This window comes from Doryrhamphus excisus, chromosome 3 (assembly GCF_030265055.1).
Source record: "Doryrhamphus excisus isolate RoL2022-K1 chromosome 3, RoL_Dexc_1.0, whole genome shotgun sequence".
Lineage (NCBI taxonomy): Eukaryota > Metazoa > Chordata > Actinopteri > Syngnathiformes > Syngnathidae > Doryrhamphus > Doryrhamphus excisus.
The window spans coordinates 30248241-30269531 of record NC_080468.1 but is presented as its reverse complement, the minus strand read 5'-3'; the positions used below and the strand labels follow the sequence as shown (position 1 = coordinate 30269531).

Genomic DNA, 21291 nt, shown 5'->3' with positions numbered 1-21291 from the left:
CTTTGCCGAGCGTGGCGTCAAACTCACAACCGACTTTGTGGCAATGACCAGGAAGGAGCAGCACCTGCATAATGTGCTGCAGGCAGTTGAACATGACCACAGCCAACAGCCAAACCTTCGTCACTGCAAACGCAAGCTGATCCCTGAATAGGAGGGTTACTCCTGGGTGGCAGGTGGGATGACAAATCTGGGGTTAGATGCACTGGTGAGGTTCAGATTGAATCTCTCCCTTGTGATGTTCCTCAGTGGAGAGGAGTCTGGAGCAATAGACTGAGCAATAAAGTTTGAAATTTAGTTAATGTTCTTATCCCTGTGAGTTATAATAGTGAATAATATAATGTAAAAAATAATAAAATAATATTTTAGGAGCATAAAGTTGAAACATTAAAAAATAAAAATGTTTTTTATGAAGTCGCAATATGAGATGTTTGGAAAATCAGGCTGGGGAAAAAGTTACAATATTATTGGAATAAAGTCATTGTTTTATGAAAAGAACATTTATCAAGATGATTTAAGTTGAAATATAAGGGAAATTATTTTAAAATAGCAGCAAAAATGGGTCAAAGCGTGGATGGTAGTAATAGTAGGCTTTTTCTCCTCTAATATATCCCAAAGCTGAGATGCAGTTGATGAAATGTGTATGTCTACTCCACATGCACTGCTTTACAACATACCAAAGTGGTCAAGTTGCATCCTTTCACTTTTCACCGAGAAAAAGTCGGAACCCCCCTGGTCTGTGGGGTGTCGATATGAAAGGCTTCCCACAGTAGTGGTGGCTGTCAATCATGAGAATGTGCATCATCATCCTTTAAATGGTCAGACGGCAGACTGAGCACTCCTCACTCTGCACCTCCCCAAATGAAGCTCCACCGAGGACCCCCTCTCTTCCCCGTCCTGTCTGTGCTCCTTTTTAAAACCGTCAACCACTCCGGCCACTCTGCCCTCCCTTGCACCCGTAGGCGAGTGGAGAATTCGGCCAGGGCGGGGGCTTTCCCAGGAAGAACGGGAGCTTTGTCCCCATCGAGGGAGGGACGAGGCCATGGGACGACAGGCGGCCTGGAGTTGCAACCTCTGAACAGGCAGGCCAGTGAGACAGATAAGGCTCAATGAGCAGCTTGCCAGGTTATTTGGACTCGGCTTTTTCTTGTTAGGTTTCCTATGTATAATTTCATGGTCAACATTTCCATGTTTGCTTGTTTTTTTTTAGGCATTGCGCTTGTTTCCCATGGCCAGGTGGTTGGTGGTTCCTGCCTTCCAGCATGCTTGGAGATATGATGTGTTCTTTTACATATCAGAAAATACTTTCTTGAACAACTGGCTTCCTTGTTTGATAATGTAACATCCATCTATACAACCATTGAAGCATATTGTATGTACATATATGTATTGAATCATTCTTTTTCAAAATAGATAATTTTTTAAATCATACTTAGATGCATATTAAATCGTTTACCACAAAGATATTGACAGTACATCCCTAATTATTACAAATAAAACCTTTCAAGCTGCGGTTAACTGTGGGCAAGTGTGATTGATCGTGATTAACCGACAGCCCCAGTTGCATGATATCACAAGGCTGAGATGTACGCTGTTTTTGATTGATTTAACTGCGTCACCGTATCTTGACATACTGGGTGCTTAAAAATACTTGAAAATGTCTTCCTTTTATTGCATCGTTAGGAATGTATTACAACTGTATTCATTTAAATGGCTTACCCTGTATATTGGACTTGTTTTTGTGTGTTTCGTAAACAAATGGTGAACAATATCAATATTATTCGCTAGAAAAAAGCGTGGACACCCCTGTATTTCAGGAAAAAAACAAACAAAAAATCAGCATAACAAAAGAACAACCAGCCAAAAAACGAATATTTGCTCCGAGGCTCCTCCCACAGGTGGAAGATGTTACCAGTGAACTGACAATATCGGGGCTGCCCATTCTGTCGATCACAAGCTACTGGTCGATCACTTTGTAGACGTCATACGACATCGGTCAGCTGACATTAAGCTCTCCTCCTGATTGGCTGTTGCTCCCCTGTGGCAAAAATGATGTGGCGAACAGACGTCTCAAGCCCCACACGGAGATCTGATAGAAGATGCGTGGACGTAATACATGAAGGGTGTGTATGTACAGTAGCTATTTTGGGTGACATTTTGGTTATGTACAGAACTATTGAAGAACGACGCAGAATTATCTTTATTGCCATACTGAATTGAACTGTGAATTATTCAATGACATCCACTTATTTGACTACCTGTAATCTATGAAACATTAGTATTAGTATAGTACTCCCAAAGTTTACTGGATAGATTTTATAGTAAGAATGTATGGTATGTAAATTCCGCTGTATAAGCTACTTTTTTCGTAAAATGTGAAACCTGCGGCTTATACAGCAGTGTGGCTAATTTATGGATAAATTCCAATCTTGTGAAATTTAAATAAATTCCAATCCTTTACTTGAGCCAGTAGCTCACGAGCTATCATGAGCTATCAATGCACTCATAATGAGCTTGTCAACCCGTTGGAGATCGCAGGGCGTCATTATATATACCAGTGTAACAACACAACAGTCTGACTCAGTGTCATCTTACATATAACACAAAATCATCACACAGCAATTTAACACTCTAAGGCTGTACCTGAGCAATGTACAAACATGTACCAATACGAGATAAAAAAAAAGTAAAATAATTTATCATATCTCGCATTAATTGTGGTACTGCAATGACGTCAGCGCCCTCCGAGCTCCTCCAGTTCCCTCCTGGACTTGATCATATTAAAGGTTGCTCGTCAGCTGAAAAAGTGGGAGCATGCCTGAATGATATAATTCGTGCTCATGCCACCTGAAATATTCTGGCTAGATTAACAATATTAAAAACAAGTAAAGTCGGATTACCAAAACCGTCCGGCATTTAATTTCCGATACCGATATAGACAGCAGTCCTTGTCTAATGAACATGAACACATTATACTTCCTTTACTGTGATGCCACTGGACACATTTTACAAATAACTTTTGTTTTTACCTTTTACACTTGTGTTACCAGTATTGAGTATGTACTTTAATACTGAAAAATAAAAATGTCTGCTACTTGAATGCAAAAATCTGAGAAACTGATGTAGCTTGGCTTTTCAATGTGTGCACAGGCTGACATCCCATTAGATAAGTTAGCCAGGCTACATCAAGTTCTCACTTACTAGGCAAAATTGGCCAGCAATGTATTGCATCAACAAATGTAAGGATTTTTGCTTTAATTAATTTATAATTGTTTCACTAACCCAAAAAGCACACACCTAAATCTGTAATGCCTGTGCTTGTGGTGAAGGAAGACGTAGTCACCAGTGCCATTCCAATTGCATTATTAAAGTACGACACATTACGACACCCTTATTTTGTTTAGACAATTAGACGGGATGCGGAAAACAGCACTCTTATTTTGAAGTGTGAAACGCGCCTCTCCTTGTTATTTCACTCTGAACTTCCACAACGTCAGCAGGAATTGTCAAACGCAACACGTTTGTGAAACACAACACAGTGTGAACACACTCGTACAGCCCAAGTCACACTCACACACGGTTGTACAAGCATGCTCTGCTAAACTTAGCTAACTCGGCTAGTTTCCATTCACACTTCGTAAGAGAGGAGTAAAAGTTTTTGTAAGGTTTTTTTCGTCAAATCTTGCTAGTGTTTTGGGTCACTGTTTCGACATTTTTCTTTCAGGTGGGGGCAGGCCAGTGTTTGGGATGAGATGTCATCACGGTTGGAGCGGTCCACTGGGGAAATACATCCCACACATACACAACGCCTTCCTTCTCCTCACAATGCCAATTTACCTGTAGATTTCGTTTCAATTTCTGCCCCCGCGACTGCCTGCTTGCGGTAGGTCAAAATACTGGCTTATTAACAACGCTAGCGGGCTGAAACCCAAGACCAGAATCTACCCACCGCACCACAGGGGGTGACTTTCTCAATCAGGATGGACTTTGGGTGTCCAAAATGTGGCCCTGGGGTCCATTAGGGCCCCACGGGCAAGCTACAAGTGACTAGATGTTCATGGGGTACATGCCTATGGCTTGTCTTCAAAATATTACTTGCGTGTCTAAGTTGTTAAACAAACACGTATGTAGTGTGTACAGCTTTTAGATAGTGATGCTAATACAGGAATCTCCGACATGTAGCTCGCATGCTAGCTTTAGCTCAGCTCAAAACGCTCTGTTTCAAAGGGCATTGCAAAACTGTTCCTTTGTGACGCCACATTGTGACGCCCTTCTGGGCGTGGCGAGAGGCACGATACTTTCACGTTTTTATGAACATGAATCTGAAATATCCGCCAAACTGTTGCTGAAGCCAGAAGCAGGGAAAGGTGCGTCAATGCCGGACACGGCGTGCGTCCACGGAGATGGAGACAACCACACTGCTCACAGTCTGGAAACACGGTAGTCCCGCAAAAAAAAAAAAAAAGTGTAATGACCACATTTCCACTACCGATGTTGTGACAAGATTGTCTGCAGTTAGTAAACGCTGTGCCCTCACGTCTGGCTTCTGAGCTCCACGGTACCAGCGGTACTTCTGACAAAGTGTGACCGAAAATTAGTGCTCCTCCTAAATTAGAAAGTGTTGTTCACAGTGGTCAGGAAGTAGTGGCCGTGTGGCCAATCGCAACGGAGTGGGTGTGCCCGGAGCCGAGCCATTAGTGAAATTAATTAAAACGGACCGTTTTGGTGGGAAGCACAAATTCAAGGAAATAGAGCTGGTATAGGCACAGATTCTGGAAGATCTAGAAGGTTTTCTGTGCGGGTTATTGTGTGTAGTTGCTCTATAGGAGTCCACAACTCAATACAAAGGGTCCCCTTTAAATATTCAGTACCAAAATGAAAAAAATCGAAACAACAGGATTTCTAGCTGCTTGAAACTAGGAAAGTCCCTTTTGAGCAATCTTGTTTGCCTTGACGCCACATCACAAGAAGCAAAAGGGCAACACACACACATGCACAGCGTTCTCCAGCTATCCCTTAGTTGTTTACGGTCATAAAATTGTGACCTCCCTAAAGTTTCTTGGAAATGACACATATTTCTTAGGCAGGAAAGGATGGAACCAAACATGTCAGGAAGACGCTGCCTCGCACACCCTGAAAGAAACAAAACAAAAATGTGGCCTATTACCTTTTTCTTTCACATTTTTGCTGACACATCTTGTGATCTGTGCAAAGAGAATGAGGTTAAACACTGACAAGACTGAGGAAGTAGGTCAGTAAGTAAATCTCTTCCTGTGCACTTCAGGGTCTTATTTTGAAGGAACGACATAACAAACGGGTACATTCCTGGATGGCACATAAATAAATCTAAAACTAAAAGCTGTGTAAGTAACGCAACACAGGTTGTCTCCTTAAGGTTCAACAAGCGTCTGTCTGTATTTAAAGGCCTGCACAGCCCAGCCATTATGGAGTCAGCTGAATGCAGCGTGATAAAAACATGAAAACATCCATTTGTGTGACATTTCCCGACGGTACACACATAAAACAGGCGGCCTTGATGACCCCACGCAGCCACCTGACCTTCCAACAAGCTCATAAGGGGTGCCTGACATGATTCATCAACTTTTAATTAAGGTTAATTAAATTATCTTTCAAATAACTTGACAAGATCTGAATGGATTTGGATGAAATTTTCTGGAATTGTCAAAAACAGGATATAGAAGAATTGATTACATTTTGGGGGCAATCCGGATCACCGCCTGGATTTTCTTTGTTTTTTTTAAAGGATTCTTTAGCATTGTGAGATTGGACCATTTTCACTATTTGTGTCGATTTATTTACATTTAGCCTTCCTGTTACACTGTACTATCATGCTAGGTGTTAGCATGCTAATGTTGGTGGTAGCATGGTAGCATTGCTAGCATTCGATTTGATTGACTTTCCTACCATCTTTCTTTATACATTTTGCCTGGCTCTCATTTCTTCTGTCTCTCTGGTGGCAGCTAGCTTGCTATAGTTATAGCCTCTGGTCCATGGACTCCAAATGTGAAAATGTGACATTTTTTATTTTTTCATTTTGTGTTTAAAGCAAACACACAACGAGGGTTCATTTGGCGCAGGCTTTTGTCCCAGAAGGAAGCTACAAGCGGCTGTCACGTTCATGGGGTATATGCAAACTTACTTTATTAAAATATCTGATTTTGAATAGCTCAACAAATAATATTTGCTTATACTATAGTATTTTTATAACTCTTCAATTTAAACATGATGTCTGTATTTAATGACAAATGAGCCACTAGCCACATATACATGGACCCAAATATTCCAATTGCATTCGGTTTATTTGCTCAAACGGAAATAATTTAACCTGTGTATACACCTCATTCCCAAAGAAAAGTGCCAATCCGAATGAACATATAATCGGATTCTTCTTCTGTTGTTTATTGGCGGTTGGCAAGCAGCTTCCGGTGTGCATTACCACCATCCGTGGAACAGAATCTTAACCCTTCTATACTTTATTCACAAGTCCAGTTTTATTAAAAAATAAAATATATATCTATTTAAAACATGTCCTGAGTTTAATTATAAAATATTAGCAAGATTGAATTTGATCTTTTCCTGTTTAAATTGATCCCGGGTGCGTTCTTTCAGCGCATGTTCAAATATGACGTAACACGCAGCTCAAGACGTTCTTCAGTTTTAAAAATGGAGGCGAGTGATCGGCCAAACTAAATTTCAAGACTGGAACGAACAAAAAACTGGCTACTGTTTGAGTGGTACATAAAGTCATATTGAAATGTTGGCACTCACAAAAAACACAAATAACTCACCTTGACTTTCTGTCAAAGTAGCTTTAATAGTGCTGAAAGTTGGCTGCATCTGCATAAACCATTTTTTTCTACTCTTTTATACTGTCCTGTCTAAGCAGTAGAGATTTCTATGAAAGAAAAGATATTATAGTGGCTATTTTATTCTCATTCATTCATTCATTTTCTACCGCTTATCCTCACAAGGGTCACAGGGAGTGTTGGAGCCTATCCCAGCTGTCTTCGGGCGAGAGGTGGGGTACACCCTGGACTGGTGGCCAGCCAATCACAGGGCACATATAGACAAACAACCATTCACACTCACATTCATACCTATGGACAATTTGGAGTCGCCAATTAACGTAGCATGTTTTTGGAATGGGGGAGGAAACCGGAGTACCCGGAGAAAACCCACGCATGCACCTCCACACAGAGATGGCCGTGAGTAGAATTGAACCCTTGTCTCCTAGCTGTGAGGTCTCTTAATTGTGTAATTCTAACAAAACAGTACATATTATGGAACTGTGAATTTCCCATGACACTCTGACCACATCATGGTCCACTTGATTCCTGCGTACGGGCAGAAACTAAGACAGGCATGAAATTAAATTCAGGTTTGGGTCAAATAGTATGTTTGTTTCAATTAAAATTCAATTTCAATTAAAACAATTAAAGGCAAAAAACAACAAAACTGCCAACAAGCCCCCCCCCCCCTTTTTTTTTTAACTCTACCAGTTAGTGAATAATTTTTGTTGCTGACTTCAGCCCGGTAGTTGACAGTAACGTGGAAGTTAGGTGCTGACGCACACCAGGGGAGCAATACCAGAGGATTTATTTCCTAAATTTCTGCTTCCAACAGTGGACATTTTAGACATACTGGTCAAAGGTGCGCTCACCCTTGCACACGCAGTGAAACACCGGAGGAGAGGAAAACGGGCTGGCGCGCTCATGCGCCTTTGTCAGCGTGAATTACGCACGTCGCTACCGGGAATATTTCTCTCTAACGTGCGTTCACTTTCCAACAAACTAGAGGAACTACAACTGCTGTTGGGAAAAAAAAGATGAAAAGTTTTTTTCATCTGTGGTTTTGTGCTTTATCGAGACGTGGCTCTGTGGATTAATACTGGACAGCTGCAGCTGGCTGGCTTCCAACTCCATCGCGCGGACAGAGACAAGGAACTTTCCAGCAAAACTAAAGGTGGAGGAATCTGTTTCTAAATCAACAGTGGTTGGTGCAACGACTTAGTTCCTTGGTGACTTTAACAAAGGCAACCTCACCCACAAACTCCCTAAATACAGACATTTCATCAAATGCCCGACCAGAGAAGAGAATATGCTGGATCACTTTTACACTACAGTCAGGGATGCTTATCACGCCGTCCCCCGTGCTACACTGGGACACTCTGACCACATCATGGTTCACTTGATTCCTGCGTACAGGAAGAAACTAAAGCTCTGCAAACCTGTAGTGAGGACATCAAGGAAGTGGACCAGGGAGGCTGTGGAGGATCTCCAGGCGTGTTTGGACTCCACTGACTGGGATGTGTTCAGGACTGCTACCAACAGTCTGGATGAGTACACAGAGACTGTGATGTTCTACATCAGCTTCTGTGAGGACTGCTGCGTTCCATCACGCAACAGGGTGAGCTACAACAACAACAAACCCTGGTTCACAGCCAAACTCAGACAGTTAAGGTTGGCAAAGGACGAGGCCTTCAGGAGTGGGGACAAAAACAAAGAGTCGAAGTACAAGTTTAGAAGTGCGTGAAGCTGGGGAAACACGTCTCTGATACAAAAACCATCAGCACCAAATCCCAGGGCCGCGTTGTTTCTCCTCTGGTATTCTCCCTGTACACAAACAGTTGCACCTCCAGTCACCAGTCTGTCAAGCTCCTGAAGTTTGCGGACGACACCACCCTCATCAGTCTCATCTCTGACGGCGGACGAGTCCGCCTACAGGTGGGAGGTTGACCATCTGGCAACAACCTGGAGCTCAACGCTCTAAAAACAGTGGAGATAGCTGTGGACAACAGGAAGAACTCAGCCTCTCCTGTCCCCATCAACCTCTGTGACTCTACGATTGACATTGTGGAGTCCTTTCGCTTCCTGGGTACCATCATCTCCCAGGACCTCAAGTGGGAGCCGAACATCAGCTCCCTCATCAAGAAAGCACAGCAGAGGATGTACTTCCTACGGCAGCTGAAGAAATTCAGCCTGCCAAAGACAATGATGGTGCACTTCTACACCTCCATCATTGAGTCCATCCTCACCTCCTCCATCACCATCTGGTACGCTGCTGCCACTGCTAAGGACAAGGGCAGGCTGCAGCGTGTCATTCGGTCTGCAGAGAAGGTGATTGGCTGCAATCTCCCGTCCCTCCAAGATCTGTACGCCTCCAGGACCCTGAGGCGTGCAGAAAGGATTGTGGCCGATCCCTCTCACCCCGGACACAGACTCTTCGAGACGCTCCCCTCTGGCAGGAGGCTGCGGTCCATCAGGACCAAAACCTCACGCCACAAGAACAGTTTTTTCCCGTATGCTGCCAGGCTTATCAACAAGGCCCGGAAACCACCCTGACACTCCTCACACCCCACCTCTGCCTCATCCTGCCACTTTGATACTCACTCTATGCGTTACATTAACGCTCAGTTTGGACTCTTTTGAAATAATCATCAGACTGTGCTTCCGGAATAAAAAACAAAACAGACTTTGTACTGTTTATTCTGTATATTTTGTATTTTAATTTTTAATAGATTTGTCTGCACCGACATCACCAAAACAAATTCCTAGTATGTGTTTGATCATACCTGGCAATAAACAATTTCTGATTCTGATTGTGATGAACTCCTAAAGAGGAAGAAAGGAGACAAAGCCCAAGGAAACAAGGCAGGCCGATGTGTGTGGAAAGAGAGCGGTATTGGAGTTAATAGTATTTACAGTGAACATGAGAGGAAATGTGAATATTTCTATCAAGTGGATTCTGATGTGCACCCCATTATGCCCTCTGCTTGCATTGTGGAGGGATTTTTACAGCTTTCAGACCTTCATCGTTCATTGCTCTGCATGCATCATATGATTACAGACGTTTAATGATTATTTTGTGCATTAAGAGTGTTTCACCTGAACGATTTCATTTTTATTGTTCCAATCCCTGCACAGTGTTTTTGTAGTAGGCATACTGCATTAGCATGACTGTTAAACTTTCACCTTCAATTTGTTATTGAGTCAATAAGCAGACTTAAACCATAGCCATCGTGAGTGGACACAAAAAGTGAAGCTGAAATCTGACCCAACATCAGACTGGACTAAGACATACCTTAAGTCGTAGCGATGGAACCATTGATTTCATTAACGATACGATTCAAGGACAATATTGGTTCCTTTAGAACGATACAGTCAATGTCTTTATGTATGCAGTTTTTCATTGATTACCTTTTTTAAACAATGTCATATCAATACATGCAACCCGGAATGCAAAACCCGCTAGTTAGTAAGATATGCCTTTATTCGTCCCTCAGTGGGGAAATTTGCAGTTTTAGTATTTTATATTATTACTATTATATTTGTATTTTCTAGCACAGCCGTATACTCAACCTATTTTACAAAAATAAAGCTAGTTACGACAGTGAGCAACTGGAAATGGTCCCGTTCAAGCGCCGTATGGTCTTGGCTAATGTGCTGCAGTTGCTAATCTTCTTGTAGGCTACATGAGTGGTTCCCAAACTTTTTACAGAGGCTCTTCAGACATTTCAACTGAAGCCATTTACACACTTATTTTAATTAACTTGAAATGATAAACATAATTAATTGGTTGATTCATTTTATAATAATAATCAGGTCCAGTGGTAGCAAACTACTTTAAATGGTACTGTCCAGAAATTATATGACATCATTACCTTCTGCTCGACGTGTGATTAGCATACACTTCAGTACTTGGTCCACGCTGTGTACTGTCTGTTAGCACCAGGTATGAAGGAGCCTACTGCAGTAGGCTTTGACCAAAAGGTAGAATACACTGGACAACATCAAGTCCAGAGGTGCCAAACCACTTTAAATGGTACTGTACAGAAATTATATGACATCATTACAACAATGACAGAATGTTGTCCACAGTGTATCCCACCTATTCGTCTCCTACTAGAGACGGTCGATAAATGACTATTGCATTGAAAAGAGTTTGTTTAAAAAAAAAAACAATATATCCTAAATCATCACTCTTGAGAGTGTACTCGCATTGTTACAACTTATTATGCCATATACCGTATTTTCTGGACTATAAGTCCCTCCGAAGTATAAGTCGCACAAGACATAAACATACATAGAAAAAAAAACATACATAAGTCGCATTTTTTGCGGGTAATTTATTTTACAAACTACTTGACGAAAACAGACATCATGTCCTCTTGGAAGGCTAGTTCTAACAATAAAAGCTGAATAGGTGTAAGATATGCTAACACAATGGTTATTCAGTTAAACAAAAAATAAACACGAACAGAAAAGGTGTCCAGTGTTTATGTAACACAAGCAGTTTTTTCATTTATAAGTCGCTCTGGAGTATAAACAAACCTATGAAAAAAAAAGTGTGACTTATAGTCCGGAAAATACAGTAACTAATTTTAAAAATTGTCTCAAAAAAATGTTGCTAATAATATCGATTTTCGACAATAACTTGTAGGACAATTATTGTTCAGCAAAACTTGACAGGCCTAGCTGAAACAACCCTTCCATCTGGATAGCCTCTGAGTGACACCCCTACCAACCATACAAACACACACACAGTATGCGGGGGATGTTTCGAGTGTGTGAATGAAAACATGCTGGTCGAGGCATGTCCCAAAAGAAGGAGGACCTGCTGATCCCAAATCTAACAGACTTCTTCCTGAAGAAAGAAAAACAAGGTCAGCGAGTTGCTTAGCGGATTTACCACCACAGACCTTTATAGCATGTAGCGATGAGCTATTTTAGGCCTTAGGAAGCTTTGTAAAGATATTGTAACATGGGTGCGAACAGCAACATGGACATTTATGATACATTTGATGCTTCATGCCTTTAATCTGCTGACTTGGCACATTTGTGCACAGGTTTGTGCGCCAGGAAGTGCCATCATTTTACCAACACTGGGTGCAGTGACAGCTGTTGTCGTCTCACTTTATTTAGAGAGAGCTAGAGAGCTAGACTTTCTTTATTGTCATTGCACAATAACACAGCAGTGAAATTGCCAACGAAATGTCATTGCCTGGCTCCCGTATAATAATAAATAATAATGTGGAGAATAAATAGATCACATCAAATATGGACAATGTACAGCGTAAACAGTAATTTGTACAAATAATTTAAATAATTTAGAATAAATAATAATAATTTAAAGTTTTGCATCTGTGTGTGGGCTTATTTGGCATTCAGCAGTCTGATGGCCAGGGGGAAGTAGCTGTCTCTAAACCTGGTTGTTCTACAACGGATGCTGCAGAGCCTTCTTCCCGACGCCAGGCGAGAAAACAGTCCATGCTGGGGGTGTGTGGTGTCAGAGTCCAAGTATTTCTTACTTCATTTGTTAATAATAATAATAATAATAATAATAATAATAATAAACAAACGGTAGGGAAGGATGTAAGCATTTCAAAGATTTCTCTACTATTTTTTTGGTCCAAAGCTTGAAAATAACATATCATTTGGAAAGCGGAGGAGCCTGCAGCGGGAACAAACATGCAATTTAATTCAAGCCGGGCTTAAAATAAAATTTGATTGCACTGACATCCACTCTTCCGACGGACAACGCTCGTTTGTTCGTGACACACAATCCATAGATGGAATGGACGAGATGCCACGTGGAGTCCGGATGGACTGTGTGATGTCACCAAGCCGATCAGAAAAGAACGCTACAATGCTCTGCCATCAAACAACATATACAGCAAATGAATTAGCAAGGTCTCAAAAAACATGACCAGCTGTGGCTGTAGGTAACCTCCTAACACCTTCAGGAGTGGTGTACAGTCAGGGCCAGCAAAGCCTTCTCTGACTTTTACAACTACAATTCTAATATTTCTCCCATCAAATCTTATCGATTTATTCGATACCTCAAGCGGCTGCAACTCGCAATGAAAAAGCAAGAGATGAAGAAGAGAAAGCTGCAAAATATCGCAATCATCGTTTTCAGTAAGGACACTAATGGAAGGGCTCCAGGCTAAAATGTGCGACACTGTCACGTCTTCAATGAAGGTACGAGTAAACTTAATCCCTTTTTTTCATCATTGATGTGTATTATATGCAATTGCTATATGCATGTAAAACTATAAAAATGTGTTTGGAGAGTCACATGCTAATGACGGCATAGACGAGCGATACTACTGTTACGTAAGTTGATGGGGGATAAGGTTTTGGGGGGAAAAAGAAAACAAAATTATACTCATTTTGGGTGCAAAATGAAGCTGTGAAAAAAAACAAGCCAGAAAACATGCAACAATATTTCATATTGTGAAAAAGTTTACAGGTAAACGAGTTTAGAATAATTCACACTTCAGCTGAATAAAGATCATTCCACAAGGAAAATAAATTTCTGGCGATCACAATAGATGAAAATATGAGCTGGAAGCCTCATATTACAAATATTCACCATAAGGTGGCAAGAAACATTTCAATATTGAACAAAGCAAAATTTGTTCTCAATCAGAAATCACTCCACACTCTTTATTGCTCTCTGGTTCTACCATGTCTAACTTTTTGTGTGGAAACATGGGCGAAAAACTATAAAAGCAATCTTCACTCGCTAAATGTATTGCAAAAAAAGTCAGTAAGGATAATTCATAATACTAACTCCTTATTTCTAAAATCACAAATACTTCAACTTGCTGATATAGTTAATCTTCAAACAGCTAAAATAATGCACAAGGCCAAAAATAACCAATTACCTAAAAATGTCATCCAATACTTCTCTACGAGAGGAGAAATATGATCTCAGGGAAGAACTAAATTTGAAACACTTATATGCTAGGTAAATATCCTAACGTTAAAAAGCCATAGCATTTCAGTATGTGGAATCAAACTATGGAATGGATTGGGTAAGGAACTCAAACATTTACAAGGATGAGACCATTCAAGAAACAATACAAGCAGTTGATGTTTGCTAAATACAAGGATGAAGAGTCTTGAACCAGTCATGATGTGCTATACATATCACTATATTGACACGCACTATGGTACCCATTATGGCATTGTATGGTCATATCACCTTGTACTTCGGTACGTGACAAAAAAATAAAAATAAAAATAAATAAAAACATTTTAAAAAAATAAAAAAATTAAAATTAATAAAATAAAGTAAAGGACAGCAGGAAGTGAACAAATTTAACAGTTACAGATTGTAAAAGTACCAGATGGAGGGGTAGGATTTAAAAAGCTTTGCTTCTTCCTACTCCTTTTGGACATGTGGAACTGGGAACTGATTATGGGATGCACTCAATTGGAATCTGATGCACGTTCAAATGAAATTAAACTATTACAATTACCAAGTCATTCATATTTCTGTCCATCGATTCAATAGCATTTCAACCAGACGACGTTACATCCATTATACACCGTACATGTTCGCCTACTGGTTAGCCTCCAGTTTAGCAACCACGAAAGATCATCCGATATTCTTTGTAATAGGAGGTGCTGGAATTATCAGAATAAACATTGCAGCCCTAATAAAGAATACAGATGCGGTGTACTAATAACACAGGAAGACATGTGCCATATTGTACACTAACCAGAGAATCAACGCAAAACAAGGCAAAATTGTGGTATAAAACCTTTGACGTTAACCAAAAAAACCTGCTAACCAGGGCGTACTACCCAAGGATCTCCACACAGCCCGGTGGTCGAAATGAAACCGTCAACATTGAGAGAAATAATTGTTGTTAGCCAAGAGGCCTTCCAGATGCTAGAGAAACAACACAGGGTACTTTATTGTTCAAGTAGTAATACAGTCAAAATGTTGGTTTCAGAGTGCGCCACAACCTTTTCTGCTTGTGCTCCTAAGATTAATTAGTGAATTAGCTGCCACTGTGCTCCTAGCAAGAAAACGTTCATCTGAAGTCCTGAACGGATTTGGGACACTGTGAAAATGTGCCCCCTCAGGAAGTGAGTATGCAGTGTACCCAGTACACATATTTAGCAGGCGTACTGATGGAAATATTCCACTGGAGCCTCAGTCAGCCACAGTACACTTACCGAAGTATGACCCGTTTTTCAAAATGGCAACTCCACAAAAGAAGAAGTACACTACTAGGGGAACTAATAATTCTGCAAATGGTGTTTGTCTCGCTATTGTGTTTTCATATTGATCGAGTTTTGCTTTTAGTGTACTGACGCTTATTGCCAAACGGTCAGTGTGATGAAATAAGCCACCATCACCACCAGGGCTACGTCAACAGGATATGGCCAAGTGTCATAACAGGGTAGTAGCAGCGCAGACGTGCCGTGGAAAAGAATGAAAACACACAGGGCAGGAGGGGGGGGGGGGGGCTGGTGGGTGGGTGATAGGATCTCCTGGGAGCACAGGACGGGGATTGTGCTCGTGTCCAAACACAGCGAAGGGTGAAGTTGAAAGAAGAGCCCACGCTGAGCGCTGAAGAACAACATGGTGCCAAGGTCGTATTCCCAGAACTCGACAGCAAGCCAGCAATGTTTTGCAGAGTCAGTTCCGAGCCCGGGATGGGGACAGTTCTGTTTTTTTTTTTCAGTGTGGTAAGATCTGTGGTTCAACACAGCGTTATCGGAGGAGGCAGATGCAATCACAGAGCTGCCAGTGATTGCATTCAGCTTGGCTTGGATGACAGCCGCTAGTTAGATACAAGGCCTTATCAGCGATACATCTGCCTGCAGCTTTAAATGACAAGGTCCAAATCCCCTGCATGGCATCAAAGTCCAATCAGGAACTGCTCTCAAACAACCCTCACAGTGCCGCCTGGGGCTTCTGAAACCTTAATCCGCCTCTATCAGAACTATATATGATGTCCAGTTGTGCCAAGTATGACCTAGTCAGCACTGCTACATTACACAACATATAGCAGGGAGGTCTCATAGCGGCCATGTCTGGCCTGCAACTATATTTTTTAATGGCCAACAACAACATGTTATACACACAAAATGAAAGAAAATCTGCATAAAAAATGGAAATTACCCTTGTCCCCAAACAAAAATGGCACCTGCAAACCAATGGCCGACTACCTGCACAAACAAAAACCGCTATTTTGTTCAAGGACTCGTGCTGCACGTGACAGCGGACACTTCCTCCTTGCGGCGCGCCGCGCCGCGCCCCCCCGGCTATCTTGCATCATCTTACCGGAGGCGCCATCTCATTAATCAACCGAATTTTCCTCTGACTTGTCTTTATTACGTGGATAAATGTACTGTCCGGTCAGCCAGTACGCCATGTTTTTGACTTGTTGGATTATTTTCTACTGTCTGGGTACCTCCCAAGAAGAACGGCATGGAGACCACCGCAGGTTCCTTTAAAGCAGTATTGAATTAACTCTTTCAATCCCAGCCATTTTTTTTTAAAGGACAACCCTTCAGTAGCGACCATTTTACACCATTTTGTCCGATTTTCAAGTCACACAGAATATTGATATTTCTGCTTATATAAACATGGAAGCTAACAAAAGAAAGATTAGACTCCCGTCTTTCATCAGAAAACCTTTTTGCATTCTTTAGTAATCAGCAGTAGAACATAGGTAAGTTTCAGGATAATATCAGTTCCCGACTAAAAACGAGAGAAACTCGTAAAACATGATATATTACATCTTGTATATGATATATACAAGATATATTACATGACTTTGACACAAATATGTTGTACTTGTGTGACATCTCCACAAAAAAGATTTAAATTTATTTACGAATATAACACCATGACCTACTTACAATTGTATGTGTGTGCACTTGTGTGCGTGTGTTAAAACGTGGTGGGCAAACTTTTTGACTCGTGGGCCGCATTGATTTAACAAAATTGACAGGGGCCCAGACGAGACTACCGCTCAAAAGTTTGGGATCACTTGCAAATGTCTGTTTTCCAAAGAAAAACACATTTTCATGCATTTCACAAACAATTTTGTCCATTTCACAAACATTTTTATCCATTTCACAAACAATTAAAATTAATCATGATTTTCAAAGAACGCTCTACATTTTTGCATAGAGGCCAACTATCAACAACTGTCAGTCCTCTGCATCAATCTCCTGGTATGGCTGCTAATCCAAGTTCATCATTTTATAAGGCTAATGGATTATTAGAAAACCCATCAAAAAATCTAAACTAAAACTAAAATCTCTTACCATGCTGTTAATACTCCCTTCAGAGAGCAGCACAAACTGGGTCTAACAAGGACAGAAAAACAATGCACAATTGTGTAAGAAGACAAATATCTGAGTGTGTAGTTTAAGACTAAGACGCCTCACAGGTCGTCACCTGGCAGCTGCACTAAATAGTAGCCGTCAAACACCAGTGTCAGTATCAATTAGTGAAGCGGCGACTTCAGGATGCTGGACTTCATGGCAGGATAGCCAAGAAAAGAACGGGTGGGCCGTATTCAAACACTTGGCGAGCCGGATGTGGCTCCCGGGCCGTAGTTTGCCCACCCCTGTGTTAAAATTGTGCATGCTACACTGCTCCACGCTCTCTCACTTCCTCCTTCCTGTCATGCGGGATTCTTCCCTCTTCATGATGCCTGCCGAGCTCTTATCAAATAACCTTTATTCGTCATAATATTATAATCTCATTTTTTGGTCTTAATATTTTTTTATTCTGGTAAAAGCTGTTTGCAACTGTTTTGGCCATTTTTCCCCAACCAAAATATTTAAACATTGTACTCCTAATTGGTGTAGGGTGTACCCCGCCTCTCGCCTGAAGTCAGCTGGGATAGGCTCCAGCACCCCCGCAACCCTTGTGCGGATAAGCAGTAGAAAATGAATGAATGAATTGTACTCCTAATTATGACTTTATTCTAAGGATGTCTAATAATAATAATGCAATATAAATTTTTTCCCAATCATGAAAACCAATATTTTAAAAGTTGCTACATACAACACATACATGTTCATTCAACCACAGGTCATATGTCATGTTACACGTATCGGTATCGCTTTTCATAAAAAAAAAGCCAGACATGCCTATTTTATTCCCATAATAATTACACTTTGTTCTCGTAACATTATAAGCTTTTCTGCAACCAAAAATGACAACTTTACTCATAGCTGTTTCTTATAATATTATGACAATGTTTAGTAGTTTTATCCCAGTAATGATTCAACATTATGCTACAAAAATGTCATTGTCACAATGCTAGGACGTCATTCTCATACAATTGCAACTCTTTTCGCTTAATATTTTGACTTTATTCTCATGAAATTACAGCAGTTTTTTTCCTCGTAATATTACCACATATTTGCCATAAAATTGTGACTTTTGTCCTTTTTACCCCCCATTTATTCTTGTTTTTTCCCCCAAACACTTCAACTTTCTTCTTGGAAACTGTCTTATGATTACGACTTTATTGCCAAAATGTTTTGACTTTATTCTCAACATCGTAAGTATTTCTGCAACCCAATTTTCCACAAATTACAACATCATTTTTTGTTTCTTTTTTTTTTATACATTTTTTTAAATACATTTTTTAAAATAATGCTACAAAAAAATAATGCTACAAAAATTACATTTTCCTCATGTTGTTACACGTTTTTACTGGTTATTTTTATATTTTCCAACTATTTCAATGTCAGCTTTTTTTTAGAAATTTTGTTTCCAAAAATCACTTTTTCACAACGTAATTTTCCCCAAATTACTTGATTTATTGTACTGCTTGTTGGTCATCATTTTACGACTATAAAAAAAGGACGTCTTCATGCCGTAATGGTCCAACTTTATGCCACTGAAATGACCAGTTTGTTCTCATAAAATATTAACTCCTGATTATATATACACTATATATATATATATATATATATATATATATATATATACACACACACATATATATATATAATTACAATTACAATTATATTAATATAATTATATTATATATATATATTAATATAATTATATTATATTATACATAATATTTCTCCTGATTATGTTACATGTATTTTCCAACTCTCCTGTTTTTGTCTTTATTCGTGGAATGTTCTTCTCATAATTATGACTTTATTCTTATAACATTACAGGTTTTTTCTGCAACCTAATTTTCCAAAAATGACAACTTTGTTATTTTGTTCTATTTTTGCAACTTTCTGTAATATTTCAACTTTATGCTACTAAAATGACATTATTTATGCTCTGAAGTTGACAACTCTTGGTTTGTTTGTTTTTTACTACGATGTCATTCAGTACCAAAGACGTATTTCTATGTTTTCATAGACCCAAACGCCCCATCCCAACAACGTATTTTACCTTTAGCAAGAAGCTAAAAGAGGTGATGATGCAACTGCCCACTAAAGGATTTCACTTCAAGAGCAATTTGAAGCCATACAAATGGACACAAGGGGGCAGAAGTGGAGGAGTGTAGCGTGTAGGTTGCATATCGCAGGGTCATTTTAACGCGCACATGTGCACACACATAGTTGAGTTGCATATGTGAAAATTGTATTATTATTAGTACCAGTACTATTATATGAATTATCATTTTGACTCCACACACACGTATGTATATGCAGCAATATGTGGACACCGCTGGCATGACAGTTGATGACAACATGACAAGGGGAACGTCCAGCAAGTTCCCCAATATGTGGGGATTGAGACTTACTGTTGTTGGACTTGAGGTCTCGGTGAATGACGGGGACGATGGCCTCACTGTGTAAGTACAGCATCCCCCGAGCAATCTGCACGGCCCAGTTGACGAGGACGTGAGGGGGTATGCGTCGGCCGGCCAGCGCCCGGCTCAACGGCCCGCCGGAGGCGTACTCCATGATGAGGCACAGGTTGGGCTCCTGCAGGCAGACGCCCTTTAGGGTGATGATATTGGGGTGGGTGAGCATGGCGAAGAGACGCGCCTCCTGTCTGACGTTCTGTGCCGTCACGCTGATGTCCTCGTCCGGGTCCTGTCGGGCGGCCTTAACCGCCACCAGACCGCCTCGCCACGTGCCACGGTACACTTTCCCGAAACCGCCCACCCCAATGACCTCCTCCAGGCTGAGCTCGCGAAAGTTCACCACCTCCGGCTCCAACTCGCCCAGCTCCCCGACCACACCACTGCCTGGCAGCTTCCCGTAGCCGCTGGGTTTGAAGGAGCCGTAGTTGGAGGGGAAGATGCCCACCTTGTTGTTCACCTTACCCGCCCACCAACCTTCATCCCCGGATATCTCAGAGTCTAATGAGAGCACCTCCACCAGGTCGCCCTTGCGCAGGGTGAGCTCATCCTTGCAGGACGCCTCGTAATCAAACAAGGCTGTCCACATGGGGTTGGCAAAGCTGCCTTTCTGCGACTGATCCAAGTTCTTCCAGCTGGACAACGGGCCTCGGCTGAATATGTTCTTCAGCGGCTCCATGGCGGTTGCTTTGACTGGATCTGAGTCTACGGCCCACGGGTTTGAAAATAAAGTACAAAGGAGTACTTTATTGCACCGAGCTCCCTTTCCTGCCCGCCTTGTTGGCTCATCAGGGATGAATGAAATGTTCACCGGTTCGCAGGCGACGGACGATCTGCAGCAGGGTTAATGGATTCAATTGATGCAGCATGGTGGGATGGGGGTGGGGAGGGGGGGTGGCGCTGGTGCAGATTTGGGGCAGTATGGATTAGGACAGATTCCGATTGCTGTGGTTTGCAGACATGCAGCGTGTGGTTTCCCAACGCATGGTTAGAGCACAATGTAATCTCAGCAGCCTGTACTTTGCAGACTGTTGAATAACCTCATCATGAGGGCATTAGCTCGGCCAATTGGCACCTGCTGAACACAATTACGCACCAAAGCGACAAAAGTTCATCTAGCCTTTGCTAGCTCACTGGAAACTTTTTTTAAAAAGTATTTTTAGCCATTAAGAGCAGTGGCCACCACAGACCGGAAGTGGAGAGAAGAATGGCAGGAAAGGGAGCATTCAGTCCAGTCTTTGACGATAACTTTTAGAGGTGACCATTTTTCTTTTTTTCCTCAAAGTGATCAAAACTTAACGGAAATCCCACCTTCAGCCATCCGTTTTTCCACAGTAAACAACAACAATAAACGTTGTAGCCCAAACATGTCTGTCCTTATCTTTTCAAAGCACATCTAGTGGAGCATCATCATCATCATCATCACGGTGGTAGTTGGAGGGGGGGTCCTGTGAGGAGTCGTACGCGTCCGTGCCCTGCTTGTCACGAAACGGATAAAACTGATTAAAAAAACACATATAGGGTTTAGTGAAATATTCCCTTCGGAGGAGTCCGGAGCGCTTCTACGTGTTTGCTAACAGCCAGCGGAGGGTGTGGCTTCACAACTTTAGCTTCTCCAACAGGAAGTCACATGACAGGGGACTCTTCACGCACGACGCTCTATTCCA

At 41.3% G+C, this 21291-nt stretch overlaps 1 protein-coding gene across 1 annotated transcript in view; it reads right to left on the bottom strand.

The window, feature by feature from the left end:
• Nucleotides 1-21233, bottom strand: part of LOC131125156 (mitogen-activated protein kinase kinase kinase 11) — a 42402-nt gene extending 21169 nt beyond the window's left edge. Inside the window, exon 1 of the mRNA XM_058066399.1 lies at nt 19562-21233. Coding sequence (XP_057922382.1) covers nt 19562-20303 — 742 coding nt within the window. The 5' untranslated portion in view covers nt 20304-21233. The remainder of the gene's footprint in view (nt 1-19561) is intronic.
• Nucleotides 21234-21291: the final 58 nt, after the last annotated feature.